General features: G+C 35.5%; 1 protein-coding gene and 1 long non-coding RNA gene across 6 annotated transcripts; one reads left to right on the top strand and one right to left on the bottom strand.

The window, feature by feature from the left end:
• The first annotated feature begins 7,361 nt into the window (after positions 1–7,361).
• On the top strand, positions 7,362–16,560 carry LOC121238806 (protein DETOXIFICATION 43-like). 5 transcript variants are annotated; one of them, XM_041135841.1, is made up of 15 exons: positions 7,363–7,803; positions 10,478–10,626; positions 11,126–11,338; positions 11,682–11,803; positions 13,256–13,729; positions 13,940–14,136; positions 14,292–14,427; positions 14,719–14,815; positions 14,949–15,049; positions 15,133–15,296; positions 15,410–15,481; positions 15,595–15,711; positions 15,803–15,898; positions 15,986–16,107; positions 16,314–16,560. In XM_041135841.1, the coding sequence occupies exons 3-15, from the start codon at positions 11,253–11,255 to the stop codon at positions 16,369–16,371; spliced, it is 1,842 nt and encodes a 613-aa protein (XP_040991775.1). In that variant the 5' UTR covers positions 7,363–7,803; positions 10,478–10,626; positions 11,126–11,252; the 3' UTR covers positions 16,372–16,560. The 5 variants fall into 5 exon arrangements, with proteins under 5 accessions (XP_040991777.1, XP_040991775.1, XP_040991774.1 ...); XM_041135840.1 differs by having other exon boundaries at positions 10,490–10,626; XM_041135839.1 differs by lacking the exon at positions 10,478–10,626.
• On the bottom strand, positions 15,092–16,372 carry LOC121238807. The gene is made up of 2 exons (XR_005935177.1): positions 16,235–16,372; positions 15,092–15,334 (listed from the first exon to the last, which is right to left on the bottom strand). It is a non-coding gene; the product is annotated as an uncharacterized LOC121238807 (long non-coding RNA).
• Positions 16,561–17,798: the final 1,238 nt, after the last annotated feature.

A 17,798-nucleotide genomic window follows, 5' to 3' on the forward strand; every position in this document is an offset into this window, starting at 1 on the left:
AAGAAAGAAAACGGTGAGCTCTTTTAATTAAAAACATGCCTTATTATAAGTTGGGATGGATTTTATATAGTATTCCCATAATGTATTCATTCATTGAGATATTTTATTCCTATGTATGTGCATGGGTAGTGCTCGCTACTATATATGCCACCCAAGTTTGCCCACTTGGTGAGACCATAGTGCAAATTGTACTTCTTCTTTTTTTTTTTTTATCTTTTTTTTTAAATATTTTTTAAACATCTTTAAACATTTAAAAAAAAACACTAATACTCTATTAATAGTCACTTGCTTAATCATTAAGTAAAAATAATTAAAAAAATAAAATAAAATATATAAACGGTCAAATTGAAGGAACAAACTTAGGCCGCATAATATCATTTTCATATATATAATACATCCTGCAGCCTCGCTCTTTAATGACTAATATTGTGGCCAGCCGGGAATTAAAAGTGAACAACATATATATCTTACTTGGAGGCCAAAATGAGAAAGTCTATTGTGGCGCCCCCAATTCCCCTTATATAAATACACAGGAATTGAGACACCAGGATAGTGACAACACGGTCACACATCCCAACGAAGTGCCAGTGTGTGTGTATATGCAACAGTGTACAAATAAAATAACGCAGCGGATAGTCAACTAAGTACCAGAATTTATTTACAATCAAACATCAGTAAAAATTTAAATAGCAGTTATACAGTCATCTATAAAATATATTACAATAGTTTCAAATAAACAAACGAGTGATCCCAGATCACTCCTCAGGCGGAGCCGTCTCCTCAGGCTCGCCCTCCTCCTCCTCATCTGCATCAAAATCTGCGTTACCACAAAATGGTATCGCAGGTAAGTATGACCCAAAATAACAACATAATATAAAATGCATTAAATGCAACTAACATGCATGCACATGATGAAATATGCATTTTTCCACACGACATCATTTTCTCCGAAAATGATAATTTTCCAACACAAGCCAAAATCCCATTTTGGCCCAAAATATTCGTAAAACATTTTCCCAGAAAATGATTTACCCAGAAATCCAACTCGCACTATTTTCCCAGAAAATAGTGCATTAATTCCAAATGCACCATGCATTAATTCCATATGCATCATGGCCTCCCCTATGGACCATCCGCACGTCCTGGCTTCGTAACAGTGCTCAGTTCCTCGCCCAGCGCGTACATGGCCAAGCACCCACACAATGCAACGAGCGATGCCCAGTTCCGCACCCAGCGCGTACGTGGCCAGACATCCTCTAGTCCCCGCCAGCAGAAGGACCACGGAGTCGGCACGAGACCATCTCGTCCGATCCCATTGTCGCCCGGCGACAATCCAGGGGACATTACTCAGTATATTCCGCTCCCGAATAACCAGAGGAGCTCCACCGAGTTAATACCCCATCTCGGCTTGGGGTCGTGTTACACATGCACCCAAAATCCATTCTCACATGAAAATCCAATTTTCATAAACACATAAACATGAATGCAATACACGAAAACTCAATTTTCTTTACAAACATGATCATGCATGAAATAATGATATGAACATGCACCAACACTGATCCAACATCCATCCAGAGCCAATCCCAACAAATCCAATCAAAACAACTCATCAACAACCAAACCAAATAAACCAAACCAACCAAAAAACTCCAATCACAAATCCATCCGACCCCCGAACTCCTCGGACTCAGTCCGGCATGCCAAAAATACAGTGAAATGGGTTAGTACAAAAATACATTTAAATTACGAAAGTTCTTTGGAGAAATACTTACAATGCTATATAATAATTTTTCTAGGATCACGAGTGCGCTCGAAGTGGAAAAATAGCTGTCGAACAGTATAAAATACAATGTGGCCGTGGGTCACAGATACCCACTTTTCAACGGTGACAAACGAAGACTCAAATTTGATAGGGTAGGGCCTAGGGAGGTCGGTGAAGCTAGTGGTGGTGGTGGTTTGCCGTGGATGGCGGCGCAATGGGCAGTAGAAGACCAAAATACCAAAATCGGAAATGTAGATGGTGGAGCTTCACCGGTGGCGGATCGGAGGTGGGGTTGGGTCCAATGAGTTGCTAAGAGGTCGAGGATGAAGTGGTGTGAAGATGGTGGCCAATGGTGGTGCGACGGCGGCGCTGGAGCGAAAGTGGCGCTGCGGCTTTGAAGAGCTGATGGTGGTTAATGGCGGCGATGGAGGAGCTGGAAATGGAGGGGTGACGTCGCCGGCGGCAGGGGAACACAATGGAGTGGGCGGTGAAGGCTACCGCTGGCTCACGGCGGAGCTGGCGTTGAAGGCGACAGACGCACGGGGAGAGAGGGAGAGCGGCTGGGTCGTGCGCGGGAGGAAATGGGAAATAAGGAAGAAAAAGAAAAGAAAGAAAAGAAAATGAGAGGAAAGAAAAATGGAGGGAAAAGAAATGAGGTCCAATCCTCATAACTTGGGTCACAAAAATGATCCAACGGAAATGATTTCAAAGCCTCAAGTTAAATAAAATAATTTAAACGTAATGGTAAAGTCAAATTGAAATAATTAAATCCCACAGTAATTAATTAAATATGAAAAACAATTTAAATGCACAACAATAAATAAATATTAAGAAAGCACATAAAAATAAATTTTCACCAATTAAAAAATCCTAAAAATAATCCAATTAAAATCCAATAATTTTAAAACAAGAGAATAATTTTTGAATAAAATAAAAATAATACTTCAATAAAAATACATTAAAATACGAGGTGTTACATCCATATACTCCAATATCTATACAATAAGAAAGTGATCGATCTCTATCTAATTCCCAATCAATTTGAGGATCATCATGGCCGCAGATGTTCAAATGGCTCATGTCTAGCTAACCCGTTAGGAAGAGGCCGAGTGTTGCCGACATTCTCATGATCAGAAAAGTAGAAAATAGGGCATAATTTACGGTAATGTAGCCTTTTGAAAAGAATTTTAGAGCCAATTAGCCACGAGTACTGATCATCGAACAAATTATGGCATTCTTGGATGACAAATTAAAAGATGATGAGGCGAGTAATTTGTTTGCAAATTATTATTCGTTTTGCATGAAAACTATTGGTTTTATTTATATAATTGTTAAGGACGTGTTTCACCACCAACTATACAGATAACTTGCAATAGATGAGATGGCCAGTGGAATTCCAATGCCTAAGCTAGAGAGTAGTCTTAATATAAATATATGAATAATAACAAATACGTTACATTTAGGTGTTATATATTTATAGGAACATAAAGGTGTTGATAACGACTAGTTTCAGAGTTTATCTTGGATAACTTTTGAATAAATTGGTAAAATAGCTTTCATGATCCATCAAAGACGTTATCTATTCTTTATATCATCCAACATGTGTCCATAAGTTCAATTTTTAAGCTTACGGATCAGTTCTGATTCTTGAGACCTCAAACTTGACCCTCCAACACATGAACTTATTTCTCGGAGACCCTAAATATCCCTTCGAAAGCAATAACGTTAGTGAACGGTACTGCATGCAGATCAGATTAATCTCATGTACTGTACCATCTTTTTAAAATTTTTCTTTTTTAGTCTTCTTAAACTTATTAAATTATTCTATACATCATCCATATACCACATATTTAATAATAATAAAAAAAGTATGATATGTTATGTGTGAGGATGATGAATAGAATTTTTCAATTAAAGGGTACACGATTTTTGGTCTCGATCATATATATTTGAATATATACAAGGTTTATAATATCCTCGCACAATGACTCCCCAAGTGTATATAATATATTTCTAATTAATTATGAATGTTAATGGTGATCTTGTCCCATGCCACAATTAAGAACCCAAAAAATTAAGTATTTAATACAAAACTACTTCTAATTTATTAAACTGTCAGTCATGAACATAAAACATGACAAAAAAAAGAAAGGAAAACCCAATTGATTTTAGCTCAGCATATTTTTTAGGTGATAATTTATATAGGGCTCTCGTTGGGTGGGGGCAGAACTTAGAATAATAAGGAATTATTCCATGACATCCTTTCCAATAAGTACTATAGAATGTCGCCATAATATCGTGGCCTTCACAACACATTAATGGATTCCATCTTCGACATTATACTTAATAGGTGCAAAAGAAAGCAATATATATATATGCGCACACGTACAAAGCATGAGCTAGTTGAAGGGACTCGGCCATGTTTTGAAAGAAGTTGGTACGACGTCCGGTCCTGCATATATATCGTGGCTTCCACACGAAGGTGGATTTAATCATCTCATTGAAAATATGACAAGGCACGATGACAACGCGGCTTCCACACGAAAGTGAACTCCACCATCATATTATCTATATAAATATATATATATATATATATATATATATATCTTACATTTTTGGTTGCTCAACTATGGATCATGTCTTTTCCTATATATATATATATATAAATAAATAAAATAAAAAAAACTATGGATCAATATCTTTTGTGATTTCTCCCTTTTAATACATGAAGAGATCGAGAATGTAGCTTTTCCTAAGCCCATATCTACAAATTAAAGTTGAAGAGCTAGACCTGCATATTATTATATAATTGTAGTTCTATTAATTGTTTGTCTGCATATATATAATTCATTTTTTCTTGTAAATTAATTAGCTTTTGTTCAACATCCCCCGGCCCACTTGGAAAGCTATCTGTTTTTTTCGGCAATTAACAAACTAAACAAAGCTTAAATATTAATAAAGGAGCAAACACTATTTCAATTTTCTCTATATATTAATTATGTAATCTAATCATGACGTATCGTTGAATATATATTGCAGACGTGATGAGCATCATGCATGCATGGGGTACACCCGTAGCTCCATTATCGTTAATATAATACTACTCTTTGTTTTTCTTTAGGACACAGAAAAGTACAAACATGAATTGGCCGGCTAGGATATATAAAAGCTGTATGCAGCCCACCTTATCATGATTATATTTTGACTACTTGACTTCACCATGGTGATGATTTATATATATCTATATGATCTATCTTAATTTCGGACTATATATATATATATATATATATATATATATAGGATATACATGAATTAATACATACACGAGTTAGCTAGCTAGGCTTAAGTTTTAATTGTAAGTAGGACAATTTTATATCTGGGGTGAAATTATACCCTTTTCGACATTTAATTAACAAGCGCTAGCTAGTTTACACCTCAAATTAGAAAGAATTAATATAATGCACCATTAAACTCTAAGAAATTAATTATAAAAATAAACAAGCACAATTTTCTTTTTCTTTTTTCCTAAAAAAAGTAAGCACAGATTTATAGCTATGGATATCAAAGAATTAACTTCAGTAGTCTATCTTTAATTTCCCATATCATTGCATGCACGTGCGGCCTCGTGCATGTGTATTATTCATTAATTAAGATCTAAGTACTACTAAGATAGCTAGATTGTGTTATATTAATAATTTTTATATATCTTAACATGAATCAAAATTGGATAACGGTGTGTGTTGTCAATTTTACAGTTGAATAATAATGCAATATGCATGTCAGTAATTATAGTAATTTTGAGTGCAAATTAAGTGTAGTATGTATATATGTTAGTTGGAGGATATAAATTAAAAGGGGTTTTTTTTTTTTTTTTTTTTGGTCAAGTATCGTATAAATATATATCCCGAATTTATTCATATACAGAAGGACGACGTGTCTGCTCATATACTCTTTTGTCGACAGAAGCAATGGAACGTAGATCGATGTAGATTACATGACTCTTTGCTCATGTCCTCCTAGTCGTAATGTAACGTACGGGAATTAAATGATCGTCTCAGGGATCAGCATGATCGATCGGTATAATATCGTCGATCATTATAAATTTATTGATCGCTTATATTCAATTTCATAAATACCCTAATTTTAATTATATATAGCCTGATCTTGAATGCTAACAAGTTGCAAGCTAATGTACAAGGAGAATAATAAAATATAAAAAATAATAGTTGCAGTCGTGAATACTTAAGTATCATATAATTATTTAAAAAAAAAAAGAATATATACTAAATTTATATGAAAAAATATATACTCTAATAATATTACTCATGATGGTAGAGATGATATATAAATGAGACAATTATCTCATGATCAGGTATGGTACTAATAATATTAGACGCGCCCAGCTCCCCTTCCCTTCATGTGGTGGCAGGCAGGCATATAAAATTGGCATCGCGACATTATAATTAGTTCAGGCTACCTTGCACGCGAAATTAAGTGGAGTAGCACTAGTACTACTACTACTACTACTTATATGTGCACACTTAAAGTGGACTATATTTTCTTATCTTAACTATACTATTCATTCCGCACGTTGAAAGTATCTTGATTTAAAGTCTTACATATAGATCAACACGCGACCAGATCATTTTTTTTTTTTGTCAATTATCGCACATATATACAGAGAAGATTTTAATTCATTAATCATGATCAGGCTCATCTTTTGCTTTTCTCCGATCATAAAGCACCGTGGATTCATTGGATTAATTTCTAACGTTAAAAAGCATATACATGATTAATGCATATATATATATATATATATATATAAGAATTTAGAAATTTGTACGTACCGTTAACTAATTATATGAAACGTAAAGTTATAACTAATAAATCTGATCTGTAAAGGTAATTTGTTGGGACTATTATTAATTGGCATGCCTTTTCTGATCCTTACATTTCATGTGTTATCTACATTAATTTATCAGACTCTCATTTCATTAATTAACAGTACATACTACACTCTTTAATTAGTTTCTTCCAGTACTTACTAGGAAATTTTAAAGTTTTCTTGTCGCGCGGTACTATTAATATATAATATTATATATATAACAAATTAAAGGTACGTAAATTGTATCGCCGCACCGCAAATTTAAGTTATATATTAGTCTTAATGGTTGGGATTATGTCGTTATCTAAAGGAGATTAACAAATCTTCGACGATAGATCATATATAATACATGATCAGCCACTAGTGTTAATGATCTCATGCATGCATGCAGCATGCACCAATCGGCCTATATATATATACATATATATATATATACATATATATATTGGCTGATCTGCAGTAGTAGTAGTACTATGAAAACAAAGAGAAATTAGTGGCTAGGCTCGTCCGCTAGCTACACCAATTATTTTGTCTAACCTGCCGTAAAAGAAATTATATATTAGGTCAGAAATTATTAAACTGCATTTTGCACGGGCTGGGGCATATTGGCCTGTTGGGAATCCTACGTAGCCCACCTTTGCAAAAGTTTGATTGCTACCTACTTGAAGCACTTCAACTTGTAGCACAAAGCAGAACAACATCTTGTATATGTAATACCTTATAATGTACGTATTCGTGGATTTCCACCTAATTTCCAGAATGTGACAAAAATGACATGGGAATCCATAGATTTTCATGCAACCATTGCCGAGATTGCTGTCGTGGCAGTGAGAGACTGGCAACTTCTTTAATTGCACTGATTAATTAATCTTCCCATGTGTCGTTTTTCCAGCCCAAAGGACTGGAAATGAATGCTCATGTGCAATATCTCTGATGATCTCTTCCTCATGACGCACTGACATATATATATCATGCACTTATAATTTTCTAATGGTAATATGTGTGTTGAGAGTGAGGAGGGGGTACTTAAAAAGACCAATTAGCTGATCCGTAGGTTGATATATAATTTGGCGCGCGTATGAGCAAAGAGAAGTAGTTGGCGTGTATATAAAGAGGACGATTGTGTTGTTTCTTGAAGAGAGCAAATGCAAAGGTACGCCAATTTCCTCAACTGATAAGCTCCTTCCACTATTTACATTTCTAAATTGAGGCGACTTGTTATTTATTATAAGTACTTCCTAGCTCTCAAATATTTCTCCGCATTCATCCATCATATATGTTTTCAGTAGCAGCCAAATAATTATATATATTAATTGGTATATATATATATATATATATATATGATACTCTATATATAGAAGCTTTCTGATCGATCTTTCTTAGACAAAATATATATATGTATGTGTGTGGATGCATGTGTATGCAAGCTAATTAGCTATGTCTCTATCATTAAATACATCCATATATATATATATATATATACATATATGCATTAATTCATGATCATATGGTCACATTAATATTAGTTAGACACACACGTACGTGAACTCAAAAGGGGAATAGGACGTTGTGGTGTTAATATCGATAAGAATCAGGTATATATTGTAGTACTTGTATTATCAGAGATCATCAGTAGTACTCATAGATATACAAATATTCTATATATATATATATATATGTACATAAATGGATGTATATCTAATTTGACGTGAATAGTTAATAATGTTGTCCCTAAATTTTGTCCGTTAATAAGACCAGAGACATCTATCTTCTCTGAATTGCAAGCAATTAATATTGTCTTTTGCAGACTTCAAGCTACAAGAACAACTTCCAACTCACTAAAATCTGAAAATTGCTCCGATCCATTGAGATTTTTTCTGTATGTTTTGTGCTCATATATTTTTGGTGCCCATTAATCTGCAACGTCATATAAGTACTGTACGCAGTACTTACATTAGTGTGGTTCTTTTCTGTTCTCATAAATGCTATTCTCCATCAAATCTCCCTATAGTTAGGGCTTGTTTGTTTTCAGAGATGAGATGAGATAAGATGAGATTAAAGTTAAAAAGTTGAATAAAATATTATTAGAATATATTTTTTAATATTATTTTTGTTTTGAGATTTGAAAAAGTTGAATTGTTTATTTTATTTTGTGTAAGGATTTGAGAAAGTTGTAATGATGAAGTGAGATAAGATGAGATGAGATGAAATGTTTCTTGAAAATAAACGAGGCCTAAATGTAGTTTAACGCAACGTATGATATTTGTTAATTTGTTAACTTAACTGTATGTACGTACGTACGTGCTCTTTGGCAATTTGAGATGATAGGGATCAAGGACGACGTCGGTGCATTAATTGAGCTTTTGGGATCCACTGTTTATGGAGCTACTAATTAATTAGTGGGATTAATTTTTTTACAAAGAACTTCCATGTATGAAATTTTTCTATCTAAAACTCTTAATATCAACTTGTCTTATTATAACTTTGCAAAAAAAAAACTTGTCTTATTATATACAAGTCTTATGATTTATTTGCATGTATGAAGTTTTATTATATACACGTCATCATGAGAACCCCAGCTTTCGATCGAGCTCCATATCGCAGTTTCGCCGTTCTGAGCCATAGAGGGTGGAGAACATCCGTACAGGGGCAATGTTGGCCGTCAATTCAAATTAGACAGATTACCTAACCTAATGGCTGGATGCAGTAGATCAGTTTCGGTGGGAAAACGTTGTCAGCATTGACCAAGCTGCAGAAACGTGACTCATGACCTTAATTATTAGTACCCGGAACCAAAAGATACATCCCCAGTTAGTGTTCATTCCTTAATTGACCATTTATTTATTTCGTGATTATTCGATCACTCCACGTACTGTACATACAAGTACGTAACATATATAATACATACGAGCGATCGATGTGACCAATATTATAATAAAATTCAAAGGAAACATACCGCGTCGTACGACATATATATATATATAATATAGTTCTTTGTTGAAAATGAAGGACTAGCTAGTACATGATTTGAGTCAAAAAAATAATTTTTTAAGGTTTCACTTGTTGTGGCCTTCAAGTTTTTTAATTCCAATACCTTGAAAGTAAATCACCCTGATGCAAGAGATATATAACAATCCGTTCAGTTGAGCTAGCCCAAGCAAGGTTCGTTGGTTAATAATTGACGCGTTTAACAGTAACACATCATGACATGACAATATGCTAGCTGCATGCAGGTGGGAATTAGCTAGTAGTGTATAATATATGTTTGGTTGGTTAGAAAATTATGTCCGAATGATTTTCCAAGAGATATATGTATAATAATTGACGCGAGTCTCTTAATTTCTCTCTGTGCTAGTTATTTGTTTATCCTCGTAAAGTTGCCGCCCTTTCTGTCTAACTAGCTAGGGGCTTGGTACTCACTCTTTTCCTTGGGAGCTGGTTTCTCCCCAATATTATTGCTATGGCCCCACGAAATAGAAGGTCTAGAAACAAAACAAACGTCGGAAGTTTCGCAGTATTTCTGGCTATAGGCTCAATTAATAACTCATGTTAAGAGATCCGGTCAAAAAGCCAGTACTGATGTTGTTTCCTTTCATGATTTTCCACACTTCGATGCATTAATATTATTTTTTATGGTGCAAAAAGCAATCCGCTTGCATGGCCGGTCCATATATAAGTACTCCATATATAGTTTAATCATTATTTGTGGTTCACCTGAGGATGGACGGGTCGAATCTTGTTGCACGATAAGAAATGTATATAAACATATATGGACAGAGTACTGGCCGTTCTCTCTCTTTTGAGATTATTCTGATTTGTTTTTTTAGAACTCTGTGTAGATTCTTGTCGTAAACGCTAGCTATGATCTGGAACATGTGGAACTGAGGGAGGTTCATCCATGCAATCCCCAAGTCTCCGTCAGTGACATCTCTCTAACACCTTTCATTGTTAATTAATGCATACAAATTACAAAAAGGTACTGTACTTATTTCAAGGATGTAATGATCTTTGCACCTACGTTCACCTAAATTGACTGCACCATACTGAGGAAGGTTCAACTTTGATAAGGAACGTCGTCTGATCAGAGAAGTCATGAAGCTATATTAGTTCTCGAAAACTAACTTGAATAAAGAACCGATGGAGGTTTCAACTATCACCGAATTATAGATTTATTAGTTTAAATTCATTCTCTTAACTTCCACGTAGAGTGTGCCTTTGTGTCATTGGCCTAGGGATATATAGTACTTCTTATGCCGTGACACTTGGCTTTCCTATATCTGTAGCTAGCGGGCGCTTCGTGATATGCATGTTGCTTGATGGCCGTTAAGTGTTCATTTTCGTTTCAAATTCTTTAGACACTCATCAACCACTGCATATGGTATGGAATCACTTGAATTGTTTAAAAATTTGTTATGCACATGTTTCTCTGTTATAATATTCGAGTAACAGGTATTAAATTATCTTTCAATCTGCAGATTATATAGCCTGCTGGCATCTTATATTCGCAAGTAGTACTGAAACAACTGCATCAGAAACACACTTCCAACCAGCTTGGAGTTAGATCAAATTTAACATTGAAGTTGATCATTGGCACTCAATATCATGGCTGATGAGGACAGTAGTTTACGTTCAGCTGAGAGAAAGTACTGGAAGAGGATGCCAATCTTTGTTTTCTTTAGAGATGCAAGGTACGATCGATTTGATCAATGCGATGCATTTTCAAATATGTTTCTGCAGGCCAGCATGTAGACGTCGTAAATGCTATCTATTTGTGTCCAAGATGCTGCATGCTAGCTAATGAATTATATACAGTGGGTTGATTCGACGATTAATATCATGTATTAATGTTTAGAGGCCTTGCTGTTATATACCTAGCACATGCATGTCTTTTCCCTGGAGGAGCGAACATAAATTAAAATGTGAAATCTATGCACGTCTGTGTGTGTGTGTGTGTCGGAGATCATCTCTGTTTGTGTTACAGATATATATCGACCTAATGCTTGGTTAATTTCACGAATGTGATTGATCCAGACTGGTTTTCAAGTTGGATACTCTAGGTTGGGAGATACTGGGCATAGCATTACCTGCTGCCCTCGCCGTGGCTGCTGATCCCATTGCTTCTCTGATCGACACTGCATTTATTGGTCATATAGGTACGTACTAGTTTCATATATATTATATATACATACATATACATTACATATTCTCCGTGGTTTAATTAGTGAGCTTCATGTGCTTTTGTTTCTATCTGACATTATCATTTATAGATTATGAATGAAATCCTGGTCGTATTTATATCGCTTTTCACGCTGAATTCTCGAATTTGCCTCGCTCAACAATTGTCATTCAAATTAGCATCCTTGAGTTTCACGAAAATCTTAGCCTTAGCGCTGTAATATATTTTATATATAAAACCTCCTAGGTTAATTGGAAAGAGAAACACTACTATGCCGCCTCACTCTAATTACCGCTCCAGTTGACTGCTTGGCAAATTTTTTTTTTTATTTAGTGATTTTAAGTGTATTGGTGTATTTTTTTTTAAAAAAAAAATATATAATTGTATTAAAAAAATGTGAAAAAAAAAAAAGGTACGCCCAGGGGTAAGAGTGGGACGGCATAGTAGCCCCACTCAATTGGAAATATTAAGTTTGGGGCACAATATTTAATTAAGGTCTCGTTTGTTTTCACAGTTCATCTCATCTCATCTCATCTCATCTTATCTCATTTAATCATTATAATTTTTTTAAATTCTCATACAAAATGAAATAAACAATTCAATTTTTTCAAATTTCAAAACAAAAATAATATTAAAAAAATATATTCTAACAATATTTTATTCAATTTTTTAATTTTAATTTTAACTCATTTCATCTCATCTTATCCAAAAACAAATGGGACCTAAACTACTCTATGCATGTGGGTTTTCCATTATGCTGGGCCCTGGCCACCATCTGGGTAGAGATCTTGAAAGGTAAATGATATGTGTTCCTAGCTGCTTGTTCTTTTCCGGTTAAAACAAAAATCATTTGCCGTTCAATTTGCATGGCCGGCAGCTTCGGCCAGCTTTAGACGGGGGCCAGCGGCCCTTTTGAGTCAATTGTTTTCATACTTTTTTGTAAAGCAGAAATCAATTTAAGGGTGATCAATTTTGTTATTTTACTAAAACTGGCTCCCAAAAATACCTAATTCTATTAATTTGACCCCCCCCCCCCCCCCCCCACCCTAAATTTTAATTCGTCCCTGATGAACAGTGCATGCATGCACCTTAGGCATGCAATAGGGGCCAAATTTGGCATCTAGATCCATCCCTATAAATGCATGCATGGGTGGTGGCTAGCATCAATAAGATGTGTGTGTGTGTGATCATAACAAGATCCAAGTTGGGATGTAGGCACTTGTCATAAATTAAGCTTAAGGGTTTGAAAGTAGAAAAATGTCCCCTATGAAGGTGAAGTGCTCCAGACCCGTTAACTGCGCCATTAGCTACTTCAGCTGGTTCCAATGAGAGAATTTGATAGTGGCCTCATTTATAATATATATATATATATATATATATATATTTATATATAATGATCTTGAAGCATATTTCTTCTTCTTCTGTACAGGACCAGTGGAACTTGCAGCTGCAGGAGTCTCTATTGCCTTGTTTAATCAAGCTTCGAGGATTACCATATTCCCACTGGTCAGCATTACAACTTCTTTTGTTGCTGAGGAGGATACTGTTGCAAGAATCGTTGTCAAAGAAGCAGATAGGGGCTCTGGTAAGCACAGTGAAACAAAGGAGTGCACACCCGAAGTTGACAATATGCTTGAGGATATGGAAAAAGGTGAAGCCGAAAAAAAGGGACATCGTCAGAACTTGGAAAACAGTTCAGTGGAAAACAGTGAAATGAAAGAGTTTATGCCGGAGGCTCTGAAGCTCGACTTGGAAAAAGGTTCAACCAAACAAAATCATGTCGACAATGCGGAAAGCAGTAGTACTTCAGCCCAAGAGAGTCAAAACAAAGAATTAATGCAGCCAAGTTCTACGCTAGCGGATCATCATATGGACAAAGATGCAGCAACAAAATCAGAAAATGGTACTTGTACTTTTTAACTTTCAATTTTAATTTCGAAATTAATTTGTGCATCGCCTTGGCCGGGAGAGCTAAAGCTGCGTCAGAGTGACATTGAACTTAGATTTCATATTTTCAGGTGTATTACAATGTTCAGTTAATTTATGAGAAACACAATGAATGATATACTCATTCGATCAACATGTTAATTCTTGGTGAATGCTTAAATTTCAGATTTCGACCCAACTGTGGACAGCAAATCTGCTATTGGCTGCTGCAGCAGCAAAAAGAAGACCAAAACCAAAACGGAGAAGCGACATATTGCTTCAGCATCTACAGCACTACTTTTTGGTGCAGTCCTTGGCGTCGTTCAAGCTGTAGTGCTTGTTTTTGGGGCCAAACCTCTCTTGCATGTGATGGGTGTGAAATCTGTAAGTGTTCATTAATTACCAGTACCATGCTCGGAGTACATGTATAACGTGATAATAATAGCATGTACCATTTCAACACCTATCTATTGAGTATATATATGGCAACAAATGCGTCTCTTATTTTCCTCTTTTTTAATTAACCTTTCTCTGAACAGAGTTCACCTATGCTAGCCCCAGCCCTGAAATACTTGAAATTGAGATCACTCGGTGCTCCTGCAGTTCTTCTATCGTTGGCCATGCAAGGGATCTTTCGAGGGTTTAAGGATACAAAAACTCCTCTATATGTCATTGGTAGGCTCAGTTTTAGTTTTCTACCCCCTGCTTCCTTTTTCTCATCCTGCTTTACTGAACACGACGTGTAACAGCATGCAGAAATGAACCCAAGTTCTTTATGATGACCTATCTATTGAAAGATATACTGGTGATATTAGTTGTTCCAATCTATTGAAATATATAAGTATAAGAACATAGGTCGAAACAAATTATTAGCATCTTTAGCCAAATTATTAGCTAGCTCTAACTTGAGATTAACGGACATCTTCCCTGATTCTAGTTCATTTCATCATTTGTTCTTAAATATAGTTGTGGGATATTCAACAAACATCATTTTGGACCCGATACTTATCTTTGTCTTGCGTATGGGCATCAGCGGTGCAGCAATTGCACATGTTCTTTCCCAGTAAGTACTAGCAATTATTTTTTCTTTGTTTCAAAAAATTCAAATAATAGAAAAACTTAAGCATCCATTTTCCAAGGGATCTGCAGTACTGATCATGCTATTATTATCTGATGGCTGATGGTCGAAAATGTAGGTACTTGATTTTGTCAATCCTCCTGTGCATGTTAATGAGAAAAGTTTATCTCTTACCCCCAAGTCTTAAGCAATTGCAGTTTGGTCGATTTCTCAAAAATGGTAAGAGGCCTAATTACTACACATCCTTAAGTATTAAGTACGAGAATGAATAATAATCTGTTCATATATTTTCGTGGACGCAGGTGGTCTGCTATTAGCAAGAGTTGTAGCTGTGACATTCTGTGTGACGTTGGCAGCCTCATTGGCAGCACGGTTGGGTCCAACGCCTATGGCTGCATTCCAGACTTGCTTGCAGGTCTGGTTGACATCATCCCTTCTCTCAGATGGCTTGGCTGTTGCTGGACAGGTAAATTACCTTTTTATTGTTCTCTTCTCCCTCAATCTCTGTCGATCAATGGCTAATATATTGTGAGCAATCAGTAAATCATTCTTATCTTTTTCCTGTTAACCTGCTCCTAGGCAATTCTAGCCTGTGCATTTGCTGAGAAAGACTACAAGAAAGCAACCGCTACTGCAAACAGAGTATTACAGGCACGACTTTTTCTTCGATAGGCCAATATACATGCCATATCTAACACATCTTTTTGAATAATTAAACTTATCATTTCCAATTAGCTATATTTGTGAGGAATTTTGTTGTGCAGATGAGTTTTACTCTAGGGGTGGGGCTTGCTCTTCTTGTCGGAATTGGTCTGTACTTTGGAGCAGGGATCTTCTCCAGAGATGTTAACGTTCTACACCTTATAAAAATAGGACTCCCTGTACGTAGTACTCCAACCCAAAACTTGTTATAATTTTCAGAAACTTGATTGAATTTTGTCTCTCATTCCATTGCACCCATGCATGTACCAGTTTGTTGCTGCTACACAACCGATCAACTCATTAGCTTTTGTGTTTGATGGAGTGAACTTTGGAGCGTCTGATTTTGCCTATTCTGCGTACTCTTTGGCAAGTTCATAATACAGAGAGAGTTTGATATTATGTAACTCATTGCCTTTCAATTTTATCTTTCATAACATGTTCCTAATTGTCCAGGTTCTTGTGGCCGCAGCAAGCATTACAACCTTGTTCATTCTTTACAAAAGTAACGGATTTCTAGGAATCTGGATTGCTCTAACCGTCTACATGTTTCTGCGCACATTTGTTGGTATTTGGAGGTAATTATATTTTCTCGTTAACTAATTACTTTCTAGTTACAGTTTCGTAGCATATACATTAAGCTAACCCAATTTCGAGCAATCAAAAGTTGAAAACATGCTAAGAAAATATACTTGACGTACGTACCTCTGTTTCTTCCTCGGATTTCATAGCTTCTATGCATGCATTGAATTAGTTGATTAATGGGAAGGCTGTAAATTTGCAGGATGGGCACTGGTACAGGACCTTGGGGCTTTCTCAGGAGTCGATCGTTCTGGTCCTAGCCAGGCATTCCAACGACCTCAACCAACATCTTTACGCTGCCCCTTTTTTTTTTTCTTCTTCTTCTTCTTCTCATGCCATGTAATTGGTACTCAAGACCCTAATATTTCTTCGCATTTGTCGCACTACTCCTTAATTATTTGTATCAGTGTTGGACCTATATATTAATATATGTTCCTGTTACAACGTTATTGTGGTTTTTTACCCTTTATCAATTATGACTATTCATCTTGGTTTAATCTAATAATTAATTAATATAAAAACTGAAGACTTCCTTTCATTTCACATTTATTTCTTTATTTGAAATCATTTTAGCAAAAACTAATTCAGCCCCAAAAGGTAGTCTGAACAACAACCCAAGCACTTTCCAACCACTAAAGCCGAATGTTGTTAAAGTTGGAATCTGGTAATTCATCCACATGATGTTTGCGCACAGTTACCGGTACATGTATGGAGGCAATGTTCCTTATGATCCATATCGTTTGCTGTTTACAACTATAATTGCAGCCTTGCAGGATGGGGAGTCTTTGGCGCTTCCTCGAGAGGCAAAATGCATCCATCCATCAAAGTTTGTAACTCTCAGGAATGCTATCTGCTACCTCAACTACAACTTACATAGAATGAGACACTGTTGGACCATCTGCCTTATTTGGTTACAACTTTTATCTTATATAATCATTACAACTTTTTCAAATTCTCACATAAAATATAATAAATAATTCAAATCTTTAAAATTTTAAAATAAAAATAATATTAAAATTTTATATTATAATAATATTTTATTCAACTTTCTAACAAAATATATAATCTAATAATCTGTGTAACCAAACGAGAAGTTATCGTCCCTAAGATTTAGCAACAGTAATTATAGCGAGCAGCCACAAAAGTACCGCGAGCCCGGGTTAAAAACGAAAAAGCATGAGGAATGCTAACTTATCTCCTTTCTGAAACGATTTATCTTTTGGATTCGGCTGCTTATGAAATATTTTATTATTTCCTAGCAAGTCTATACTTGGAATGGTTCTAATAATATATGCGAAGTTCTGCAATGTGAATCATGTTGCTGTTAACAGCTCCGTTTCTTGTTTGATTTCAAAGAACGAAAAAAAATCCATCATGCCTTGTCTTTGAAACTGGAAACTATCTGAAGCAGCAAAACGTGCGACACCTATTGAGGCTGTTTCTTTTACTTATTGTAAATGCCAGTTGCTACAATTTGCTCCCTCTTGTCAGGAGACATTGTCTTTTATGCTGTGGTAAGAGGTCGGGTCTCTCAAATTCTTATGGAAAATGTGGAGCACTAATTAAATATATAATACCGTCTAAAAAAACTCACCCAAAAAAATACTAAATGCTGAGAGGCTTTCATATTTCTCACTCAAGTTCCCGTTACCACTCCACTTCCATGGCTTTAGGGGGCAAGATGAAC

This window comes from Juglans microcarpa x Juglans regia, chromosome 7D (genome assembly GCF_004785595.1).
Source record: "Juglans microcarpa x Juglans regia isolate MS1-56 chromosome 7D, Jm3101_v1.0, whole genome shotgun sequence".
NCBI classification, from domain to species: Eukaryota; Viridiplantae; Streptophyta; class Magnoliopsida; order Fagales; family Juglandaceae; genus Juglans; species Juglans microcarpa x Juglans regia.